The following is a 12,033-nucleotide window of genomic DNA, read 5'->3' as shown; positions in this document are numbered from 1 at the left end:
TTGTAAGATCATAAGGAATAGGAGCAAGAATAGGGCATTCGGCCCCTCAAACCACCATTCAATAAGATCATGGCTGATCTGATTGTGGCCTTAACTCCACTTTGCTGCCTGCGCCCCAATAACCTTGACTCCTTTGTTGATGAAAAATCTATCCAGCTCAGCCTTGAATATATTCAATAACCCAGTCTCCACTGCTGACTGGGGAAGAGAATTCCAAAGATCAAACACTCTCTGGGAGAAGAAATTCCTCCTCATCTCCAGCTTAAATGGAAGAACGTTTATTTTGAAAATGTCCCCCTGAGTTCTGGATTCCCCCACGAGAGGAAACACCCTCTCAGCATCTGCCCTGTCAAGATCCTTCAGCATCTATGTTTCAATAAGATCACCTCTCATTCTTCTAAACTCCAATGAGTATAGGCCCAACTTGCTCAACCCTTCCCCATAAGACAACCCCGTCATTCCAGGAATCTGCCTCATGAACCTTGTCTGAACCGCTTCCAATGCCAAAACTGTACACATTACTCTAGGTGTGGTCTCACTGTTGTAGCAAGACTTTCCTATTTTTATACCCCATCCCCCTTGCAATAGAGGCCAACATTGCCTTCTTAATTATTCGCTGTACCTGAAGGCTAGCTTTTTGTGATTCATGTACCAGGACACCCAGGTCCTTCTGTACTGCAGTCACTCTCCATTTAAATCATATTCTGCTTTTCTATTCTTCATATCAAAGTGGACAATCTCATGTTTTTCCACATTATACTCCACTTGCCAAATTTTTGCCCACTCACTTAACCTATCTTTATCCCTTTACAGACTCTTTGTACCCTCCTCAACTTGCTTCCCCACCTATTTTTGTACCGTCAGCAAATTTGGCTACAATACAGTTGATCCCTTCATCCGACTCATTAATATAGATAGTGAATAATTGAGGCCCCAGCACTGATCCCTGTGGCACTTCACTCATTTCAATTTCCAACCTGAAGCTGATCCATTTACCCTGACTATCTGGGCTGGATTTTAGGAGGGTGCATATTACTTGCCCTCCCCACCCCCACCCCCACCCAACCTGGAGAAAAGTCGTTTCCAAACTAACTGACTTGAAATTAAGCTGTCCCATAGCCAAAGCATGCCCGAGCGGCCTAAACAAGCTGAGACTTGGACTTCTGTCCCTCAGCGCGAGGAAGTCCAGCTCTCGAGAGCTGCCAGGCAATTTGATTGTCCAGCCGTTCTAGCAGTCCCAGCAGCGCTAGAACTCAGTAGTGGGCATGGCTGACACTGCAAGGAGGCTGACGAAGATCGAGGATGGACACCAGACCCAGGTAAGTCCCGAGCTTTGGGCAGGGAGGGATCGCATGCTGTAGGGAGAGGTGTGAGGTGGATGGGCTGCGGGTTTTGGAGGCCAGGTAGGGAGGCACAAACCGGGGAGTGGGGGTGGGGGTAACATCTTGGAGGCGGGTTGGCCCCAAATCACACAGGTCATCCCCTGAATGACGTACCCCTTTCCCACCTTTTCACCAAATTTGTTAAAATAATGGTCTTCCCACTCTTGTCTGCCTGCCACTGCCCAGCTTATTATAGCTGTGGAGGCAAATTGAGGGACTTAAGGGGGCAATAACTGGCCTCTTAAGTCCCTCAATAGGCCTAAGGGTGGACAGGCTAGTGGGTGCCAGAACCAATCCTCATATTATGGGGACCAGGTCACTAGGTTGGAGGTGGGTGGGAATGTTGTGGGCCAACCACTCAACATAGTTTAGGGCCCTCCAACACCCGCCAAAAACACACCCAGTGGGGTGCCATAAAATCCAGCCCTCTTTTTCCTGTTGGTTAGCCAGCTCTCTATCCGTGTTAATATATCACCACCGAACATCATGACCTCTTATTGTGTGCAGTAACCTTTTATGTGGCATCTTATCAAATGCCTTTTGGAAATCAAAATACACTATATCTACTGGTAATCCTTTATCCACCCCGCTTGTTACATCCTCAAAGAATTATAATAAATTTATCAAACAGGATTTCCCTTACACAAAATCATGTAACTAGCCTGTGGTTTCCTGTTTTCTGTCTGTCTCCGTTTTTGAACATTTTGAACATTTTTTTGTTACATTTATAGTTTTCCAATCCACTGGGAGCTTTCCAGAAACTAGGGAATTGAAGAAGATTGCAGCCACCATCACTACAGCCACCTCTTTTAAGACCCAAGGATACAGGCCATCAGGCCCAGGGAACTTGTCAGCCTTTAGTCCCATTAGTTTTCCTTATACTTTTCTCTGTAACGATTGTGATTGTGTTAAATTCCTCCTTTTCCCCCCTTGATTTTCTGCTATTCTTAGGATGCTTTTTGTGTCCTCTACCGTGAAGGTAGAATACAAAATACTTGTACAAAGTCTCTACCATTTCCTTGTTTCCCATTACTCATTCCCTAGTCTCATACTCCATGGGACCAAAGTTCACTTTAGCAACTCTTTTCCTTCCATTTTCTGTAGAAGCTTTTACTATCTGTTTTTATAATTCTTGATAGTTTTCTCTCATAATCCAATTTCTCCCTCTTTATTATTTTTTTAAGTTGCCCTTTGCTGGTTTCTAAAATGTTCCTAGTCTTCTGGCCTGCCATAATCTTTGCGGCATCTTTTCTTTTAATTTGATACCATCCTTAATTTCCTTAGTTAGCCACAGATGGTGCACCCCTCATGGGAGAGAATTTTCGGCTCGGAGAGCGGGGGCGGGGCCCGCTCGCTGAGGCATAAAATGACGTGGGGGTGGTAGGGGTGACATTGGGTGTGCTTCCCAATGTCACTGCGCGTCATTTAGATTTTCAGTTCGGCGGGAGGGTTTGAAATCTTGGAAAAATTTTTAATATAATTAATACACGTGTCCCAGCTCATGAGAGGGGACATGGCCTAAAGATTTTTTTCTCCTTTATTAAACTTTAGAAACTGTAAACTAATCTCCTTGATGCACCTCTGTGCCTCAGGGAGATTTCTGCGCGCTTGTGCGAAAGAGCACACTCCCCACTCGGGGAACCCCCCACCCCTCCCCCAACTGCCCGCACAGGGAGCGCACAGCGCTTCCGGGCACGTGTCATGCGGCCCGCCCATGTAAAATGGCAGTGTGGACCCGTCCGGGGGTGCCAATCGGGCCTGCGCCCGCCCCCGCACAACCACCCTGCCCCCCCGACGGCCGGGTTGGGGGGGGAGGGAGGAATTCTACCCATGGAGTCTTTCTTTCTTGATATATCTTTTTTGAGAGTTATGAAATATCTCCTTAAATGGCGACCACTGCTTCTCTACATCTTACCTTTTAACCTACTTTCCCATTCCACAATGTTCACATTATTCATTGTGTACCTCATGAGAAGAAATGCTGTTTTTCGTGCCAAAGGTGAGGTGCCATTGCTGTAAGGCAATGAAAATCCACAGTAACATGGGCATAAAAAAGCAGCTCTTGTCCCAGTATTATTACTCTGCATGATACAAATCAGTACAACCTGGGAGCTATTTCCTTCTATTAGAATTCACCAAACCACCTGTTGTGTTAAAGTATGATGGTGTATCTGAACATTCTGCCATATTATGTGCTACTTTAAAATTTGCTATTCCAACTTGAACCAAGCTGTTTATATTTTTCTTGTTTTTTTTTTTCTTTGCAGTTCATCAGAATTATGTAGGTACAGACACAGAAAGGAATCCTTTCTTTCTTTCAGTTGTCCTTTCTGACCAAAACAATCAACGTGTACCACAGTACCGCGCAATTCTCTGGAAAAAAACAGTAAGTGGTGATTGGTGCACCTTCATTATTTGGGCTCATTCAAAATTGTGCAGTTGTGGTCATTTTCGTAACGGCACAAAGCCACTTTTGGAGGAAGGCAGCTCTTGCTCCATCTACATTTCAAATGCTTTCAAATTAAAATCAGTTGAAGTATCTTTTCAAAGCAATACTCTTTGAAAATTACTGCCTATTATCTATACAGTTTAACATGTCAATCCAGCTCCATTCCAGTAAAGCTGCATTGTTACCTGAGTTCTTTTTCAGAGCTTGTACATCAGTATCCATATTGGGACCAAGGAGACCAACATGGTGGACATGACACTAAAATAAAAGCAAAGTACTGCGGATGCTGGAAATTTGAAATAAAAACAGAAAATGCTGGAAAAACTCAGCAGGTCTGGCAGCATCTGTGGAGAGAGAAACAGAGTTAACATTTCGAGTTCGTATGACTCTTCTTCAGAGGTCTGAGTTTTTCCAGCATTTTCTCTATTTATTATGGTGGACATGACATTTAAAGACGGGATCAGAAACTCTATAAAGCCATTTAAGACAGAAAGGGGAGACATAATTGGCAAGCTAATCAAACTTCGAGAAGTGCATTTCAAGTGAGATAGTATTGAAAAGCAAAGAAGTTATGTTGAACTTATATAGAACCTTAGTTTGCACTCACGAGTAGTATTGAAAAGATTGAACAGGCTGGGGATCATTTCTCTGTAAAATAGAAAAGGAGGGGTGATATGATAGAGGCCTTCAAGATAATGAAAGGGAATGACAAGACAGAGGTAGGGAAGATTATCGCTGAACATCACTGAATCCCCCATTAACAACATCCTGGGGGTTACCATTGACCAAAAACTGAACTGGACTAGCCATATAAATACTGTGGCTACAAGAGCAGGTCAGAGGCTAGGAATTATGCGATAAGTAACTCACCTCCTGACTTCCCAAAGCCTGTCCACCATCCACAAGGCACAAGTCAGGAATGTGATGGAATACTCCCCACTTGCCTGGATAAGTACATCTCCTACAACACTGAAGAAGCTGGACACCATCCAGGACAAAGTAGTCCGCTTGATTGGCATCACATCCACAAACATTCACTCCCTCACACTACCGACGCACAGTGGCAGCAGTGTGTACCACATATAAGGTGCACTGCAGGAATTCACCAAGGCTCCTTAGACAGCACCTTCCAAACCCACGACCACTACCACCTAGAAGGACAAGGGCAGCAGATAGATGGGAACACCACCACCTGGAAGTTCCCCTCCAAGTCACTCACCATCCTTACTTGGAAATATATTGCCGTTCCTTTACTGTCGCTGGGTCAAAATCTTGGAACTCCCTTCCTAACAGCACTGTGGGTGTACCTACCCCACGTGGTCTGCAGCGGTTCAAGAATGCAGCTCACCACCACCTTCTCAAGGGCAGTGAGGGATGGGTAATAAATGCTGGCCAAGCCAGCAAAGCCCACATCCCGTGAATGTATGAAAAAAAAGATGTTTCCACTTGCAGGCAGGCCAAAACTAGGGCAAAAGCAGAATACTGCGGATGTTGGATCTCAGAAATAAAAACAACAATTGCTGGAAGTACTCAGCAGGTCGGGCAGCATCTGTGGAGAGAAACAGAGTTAATGTTTCAGGTCAAGATGACCCTTCAGCTGAACATGATGAAAGGTCACCCAGAACTAGGGACTATATCTATAAGATAGTCACTAATAAACCTAATAGTGAATTTTAGAGGAAGTTCTTCACCCAGAGAATGGTTACACAAGGATTGGCTGAGGTGATGGGCATGAATGCATTTAAGGGGAAGCTACATAAATGCACGAGGACAAAAAGAATAAAGGATATGTCGATAAGGTTAGATAAAGACGAATGCTGGAAGGAAGGGCGTGTGGAGCATAACACTGGCATGGACCCAATGGGCTAAAAGGCCTGTTTCTGCTATATGGATACTATGTAATATGATGTAAGTTTCTTAAGAGGTGGTATCACTTTTCAATGGCCCAATTTGTCAATTTGAGGCTAGTGCTGCAGTTTGAGGTCTAAGTTCTTAAAAAAAACGTACCCATGTTTTTCCACAAATAAGGACCTGTGGAATAGAAAATCATTTCATTAATGATTTGGTTGGGAGAGATACTGGCAGGAACTGCACAGGAATCCATATAATTTGAGTTGTTTATATTTTTTTTCAAAGCTAGACTCCAATCAAAGGAGAAAATCCCTCTTTGATTTGCAGCGACAGTTTCACAAAGCTCCCAGAGTTTGATGTAATATAAGGTTCAGCGAGGGTTCAAGTTACAGCCTGTTCCCACACCGGGCAGCGCTTCTGTTCTAAGTGATGTGTTTTGACACTGTGGTTAGGAACAGCTGTTTCCCACCAGTGCGTGGGTCCTGGAGTTGGCCAGTCCTGCTACACCCTCAATATTTTTCTTCAGTTTGTGCAGTAGCAGCTTTTTGCTGCACACTGCTACAGTGAACTGAATGTCAGGTATTATATTCTGGCTTCTCCTACAACATGCAAAGTCCTGAATACTAACACAGAAAGCTTTACTTTAAGTGATGGTTATTTGCATAGAATTTAGCTAGTTAGCCAATTTTCCGTAAATTTGTTCGCTATTTTTAAGGTGGATAATGAGCCCCCCGCTGTTGGTTAAATAAGGGGAACACTATGCTCCATCGTTGCTCCGTATGGCTATTAAGGCCTACGAAACCAAGGTTGGTAGATGGAGTTAAAGTGCAGTTCAGCAGTAATGTGAAGGGTGATACAGGCTCAAGGCCTACTCTTGCCCTTCTTTCACAGCACGGATGCTCAGTTAAGCATGAAAAAAGCAGAACTGAAAAGAAGGAAGGAGATGGGAAAATGCCACGGAATGGCAAGTTGTAGATTCACCATTGGGTTCCTCTCACTGATAGTTTCTAGCCAGCCTATCAAAGGACACGTGAAGTGGGAGTTTCTCCGCTGTGGAAGGGATGAGCAGCTTATCCGTAAATCACTTTAGACGTCTTCTCCTCCTCCTTCAGGTACCATGCCCTAAGAGGGCATTGGTGACTGTGGACTTCTTCATATGTGTAGACCAACTGAAAGATTAGGATTTGGAAGTTACACCAGCGTTGTCCTGCTGTCCAGCTGTAACTTTGTCAGGAAACCAACAAGATGATCAACCTCTCACCCTTAGAAACATGTGAATGGCTGCTGCATACATCACTGCTGACTTCCTAATGAAGCTACTACAGGTGATCAAGGGACCCGGTGGAAGTCCTAAAGACCAGATCTTAACTGACCTGCTAAGTTCTGGTCCATGATCCAAAGGGCAGCTTTAGGAAGAAGATGGTACACATTTTGACAGTCTACACCTGGGAGCTGGAGGGAAAGAATGGTGGCACGCAGGGAAGCCAACTAAATTTATCTTTTACTCGTTTTCAGTTACTTTGGTCATCTGATTGTTCAGGTCAGGTTCAAAAATTTTTTTTGGTGAGCAATATTGAAAAGTCTCATTATGATCAGAACTGCTTCTAATAGTCCTATCATCCTCTGGGCTCTTACATTGATCTTACGTGGGTCAATTTGATCCAGTGACTGACACTTGTAGTCCAAGTGCTTTCATCAGTGAGATTTACTTTCTGTGAATTAAAGTTATTAGTAGAAGGTGAAAAGGTCAAAAGACAGTGGCTTCTAATAAATGAAATAAAATTTTAGAAATTTTCTGAAAGACGTTATTTATAGACTTTTCTTTTTCTTTTCACAGGGTACACAGAAAATATGCCTTCCTTATAGCCCTACAAAAACACTTTCTGTCAAATCTATTTTAAGGTAAGTGTGGAATCTTGGGTCTCTGATAGTTGACTTTTCCTGCTATTATTGGATTACCTTAACCAGCTTTCACACCCATTGTGGGATCGAGCATCATACTTTACTGGAGTGCAGCATCTCACACAATGCTTATACAGAGAGAGAGATGTATGTGGTCCCTTGTGGACTATGGCTAATTACCTTATCTTATACAGCGGGAGTGACTCTTCTGCCTCCTGCTGGTGAGATTGCCAGTTTAGGACTACACATCAGTATCACCGACAGGTAGGTAACATGATGAACGAGAATTTCACTCACCCAACAGCCATTTACTTACACAGAATTGGGCCTGATTTTAATTCTATGACAGGCAGAAAAACAGCAGCCTGACGACCTTGGTGCCTATCCCAAGCCGGCCAACTGCATAATTTAGGCCACCCTTAGGAATGCCAAGAGCCCTGAGGGTCCCCTGTTAAGTAATAGATAATGAGTGGCATTTTCCAGCCCCACCTGTCGCCAGGATCGTCCAGTCCCACCAAAAGTCAATGGACTTCTGTTTGGGCCACCGAATCTCCTGTGGCGGGTCCCACTACAATGGGGTCGTAAAATCCTGACCAATGTCTGTTATAACAAGCAATAAAAATAGTCCACGCCCACATATACTTCCATGTTCAAGTGCATGCATTTAATAGTTATTAAAATATTTTTCTGAGGATGATTTTATCCTAATATGTGGGATAGCAGTGCAGTTAAATCCCCTGGGAAAATGCCTCAATCCAGGTTTTCCACATTGATTCATTTAGTAGTGTAAATGAAGAGTGTGAGGTGTTTGGAGTGATTCCAGACAAAACCCCATCCAGAATGTCATTCGCTTGGGCCTGGAGAAGTTCAAGACACAGAAGAGATAAAGGGGTCAGGGGAAGAGAGGGCGAGAGACTTGAGTGAGATGAACGATTGAAATAATACTTGCCTTTAAATGGTGCCTTTGATGTAGAAAAACATCCCAAGTCCTTTCAAAGGAGGGTGAATAGACAAAAATGGGTGTCGATCTAAAGAACAAGATACCAGGAGGGCTGACCAAAAGAGCTGAGTTTTAAGAATGCCTTATTGCAATGGAAGGAAGGGGAAAGACAGAGAACTTTCATATAATGGAATAATAGAGTGGTTATTGCACATAAAGAGGCCATTTGTCCTGTCATGTTTGTGTCAGTTCTCTGTAAGAGCAACCCACCTCACCCTGCTCTCCCACCTTTTGTCCATAGCCCTACAAATCTTTTCTTTTCGGATCATGATTCAATTCTATTTGAAGGTCTCGATTGAATCTGCCTCCATCACAATCTCAGGCAGTGCATTCTCTTATTCAGACCCATGCTGGTTGGTGAAGTTAAAACAAAGACACAGCTGCTTTCTTTACTGGAGAGAGTTTATTGACTTAGTCTACAGTCAACACTACTCCAACATCCAGTGTCCCAGCTATCCCCATTTATAGTTGTACAAATACCCATCACCTGTTTAACAATGTAATTGCCGTTAAACCTTAACAATGTAATTAATAAGATATTGACACATTCCAGGCCCTAACCACTCACCACTTAAAAATAAATTATTTTTGTCACTGTTGATTCTTTTGCTGATCAATTTAAATCGGAGTCCTCTGGTTCTCGATCCTTCCACCAGTGGGAACACTTTCTCCCTAACTACTCTATCCAGATCCCTCATGATTTTAAATACCTCAATCAGACCTCCTCTTAATCTTCTCTTCTCCAAGGTGAACAGACCCATCTTCTCCAATATATCTTCATTGCTGGAGTTCCTCATCCCTGGAACCATACTTGTAAATCTTTTCTGTACCATCCCTAATGCCTTCACATCCTTTAGGGACCTTAGAGTCTAAATGACTAAATGAACAACCATCAATGGTTGGACAGAGAGAGTAGGGGCTACACAAGAAGCCAGACTTGGAGGAATTCCAAGTTTTTGAAAATTTATAGGGCTGGAGGAGGTTACAGACAAAGGGTTGAATGAAGCCATGGAGAGATTTGAAGACAAAGATGAGAATTTTGACTTTGATGCATTGGAGGACCAGGAGCCGGTCCTGAGCAGGGCACTGAGCACAGAGGTGAACAATGTAGAATTGAGCAGCAGAGTTTGGGTGATCTGAGGTTTAGAGAGGTCATAGACCTGGTCAAGGCCCTTGTGCCTGTTCCCTTCCTTGCAGAAATTGATGTAGTTCCTGTTCCATAATTTTACTTCTATACACCATGGCTTCTGCCATTGTTTGCTACATGCCAGAAAATAATATGCTAATTTTAAACAGTCAGATCACTAGAAGAGGTATATGTACTCAACCAAGTATTAGCAGGGCCTGGCTTAACACCAACAGCAGCTGCTACACACACTGCTGCAACGATGGCACTGAAAGCATTTTGCAATTTTACTTTTTGTGCTACCTGCAGGGAAAACATTTTACAGCCAGTTCTTCCCCAGACACACAAATCATATAATTTCAGTCTTACAGAGAGCTCAAAATATGGCTAGGGAGGGAAATCTTAATTCTGGGATCAAGTAAATTGAGCAGTAATGCGTCCATCGGTTAGGATGCCCTGGGAGTAACCTGATCATTCGCTCCAGGAGCATCCACAGTCTGAGCTGAATGAAATCGGTGGGGAGATGTAGGAATGCATTGTCCTGTTGTGTGAATGGCTGCCGTGGTATTTGGAAGAAATGGCCCATGTGACATAAATCGCTTTGAACAATCTCATCAACTTTCAAATTGTTTTACAGTGCCATGAACCTTGATAAATTTGAAAAGGGGCCCAGGGAAATTTTTAATGCAGAAATACAAAAGGTAGGACTCAGTTTGTTAAAGCAACATTTTTTGACTGTTGTGGTTTTTGTAGCAAATATTTTGAATATAATTTGCTTTTTGAAATGAAATTTACCTGCACTCTAGGGGTTTATCTCCTTATTACTGCAAAACATTTAAGGGTTAATGTTATTTGGAGAGCGGTGTCCTTGTATCAATCAAGTCCAAATTTGACAATTCTGTATTTAATTAAGTAGCCATTTTTGTGTTCTTGGATTCTAAACGTTAAACATTAATAACCTGGGCTATGCAGCAATGGAACTTATTAACTTTTAGTTTAGGCCTATTGAAGTTAGTCACTTAGAGACCAGTTTGTGATCAAATTAATCCAGTCCATGAGAGCTACAATCTATTGCCAAGTATAAACTGAACAGAGGCAGGACAACAGACTCACGGCTTCAGTTCTTTGCTTTTTTTCTTTGCAGCTGATGATAAATTAATTGAAAATTTTAATAGTCAATAACGGTTCCACATTATCAAACATAGTAGTACGTGGATGGGGAAGGTGGGTAATGTGAAACAGACGTCCATTTTAAAAGTAGAGTTTTGACAAGCTGACTTCTCAGACAGCCAATGAATAATGGTACTCTCCTGCCCCAAACCAGATGATCGGTAGCCTTCCACCTAACCAACTCTGCCAGTTTGTTGGTCCTCCAGCCTAGGCTGACCCATGACTCCCCACTCCTCTTTGCTCATGACATTCTCCACCTGCCACAGTGCTTGGGTATGGTTGAGTGGAGACTACAACAAGTTAACAACCTTCACTCATCTAAACAGGAATTATGATGCAAGCAACTAATACCCTTGTTATTGTGCTTGACAGGACTTACTGGTGTTAGAAGAACAGGAGGTGAGTGTAATGTAAAGCACTGTTATCCGGTAGAAATTGCTAACTACCTACAGGAGTGGCTATGACCACACTGTTTTAAAACCGTGCATGGATTTTAGTAGAAAACAGCGAGGGGAAAAGAATGGACAGGGTTGTGGAGGGGGGTACAGGAGGGCTGAGCGGGTACGGGAAGGCAGAGGGGGCTACAAAAAGGCAGAGCGGGGTACGGAAGGGCAGGGGGATACAGGAGGGCAAAGGGGGTACAGGAATGTTGCGGGGGGCGCATAGGAAGTTGAAGGAGATACAGGAAGGTGGATGGGGTACAGGAGGGTGGAAAGGGGTGCAGGAGGGTGGAAAGGGGTGCAGGAGGGTGGAAGGAGGTACAGGAAGGCAGAGAGGGGTACAGAAGGGTGAAGGATGTACAGGAGGATGAAGTGTGGTACAGGAGGGCAGAAGGTGGACAGGGTAAAGGAGGACGGAGGGGGTACAGGAGGGTGGACAGAGTAAAGGAGGGCAGAGGGAGTACAAGGATGACAGTTTTGGATTGTTCTAGCAAAGAGCCAGCATATTTTCCTCATGTGGTTTCTAATGACCATATTATACTAGGATAAAATGCAGCACGATGAGCTGTTCTGGATGGAATGGGCTCCTAGTTTGGAAAATTCTCTTCTGTAAATGTCACGGTTCCATGCTGCAATGAATTAGATCAGTATGTGTTTATCTTGATCTATTTAAACTGCTCAGTTTAGAACCCTGTAAAGAAAACTATTAAGGC

At 43.5% G+C, this 12,033-nt stretch overlaps 1 protein-coding gene across 6 annotated transcripts in view; it reads left to right on the top strand.

Annotated features, from left to right (window-relative positions):
• The window catches only part of garnl3 (GTPase activating Rap/RanGAP domain like 3), a 421,640-nt gene that overhangs the window by 263,013 nt on the left and 146,594 nt on the right, over positions 1-12,033 (top strand). For all 6 annotated transcript variants that reach the window (XM_078549946.1, XM_078549944.1, XM_078549945.1 and 3 more), the window contains exons 5-8: positions 3,650-3,768; positions 7,520-7,584; positions 10,348-10,411; positions 11,253-11,279. In XM_078549946.1, coding sequence (XP_078406072.1) covers positions 3,650-3,768; positions 7,520-7,584; positions 10,348-10,411; positions 11,253-11,279 — 275 coding nt within the window. The remainder of the gene's footprint in view (positions 1-3,649; positions 3,769-7,519; positions 7,585-10,347; positions 10,412-11,252; positions 11,280-12,033) is intronic.

The sequence above is a fragment of the Cetorhinus maximus genome, chromosome 10 (genome assembly GCF_964194155.1).
Source record: "Cetorhinus maximus chromosome 10, sCetMax3.hap1.1, whole genome shotgun sequence".
Lineage (NCBI taxonomy): Eukaryota > Metazoa > Chordata > Chondrichthyes > Lamniformes > Cetorhinidae > Cetorhinus > Cetorhinus maximus.
The sequence above is the reverse complement of the archived record's forward strand: the minus strand, read 5'-3'. Positions and strand labels throughout refer to the sequence as shown.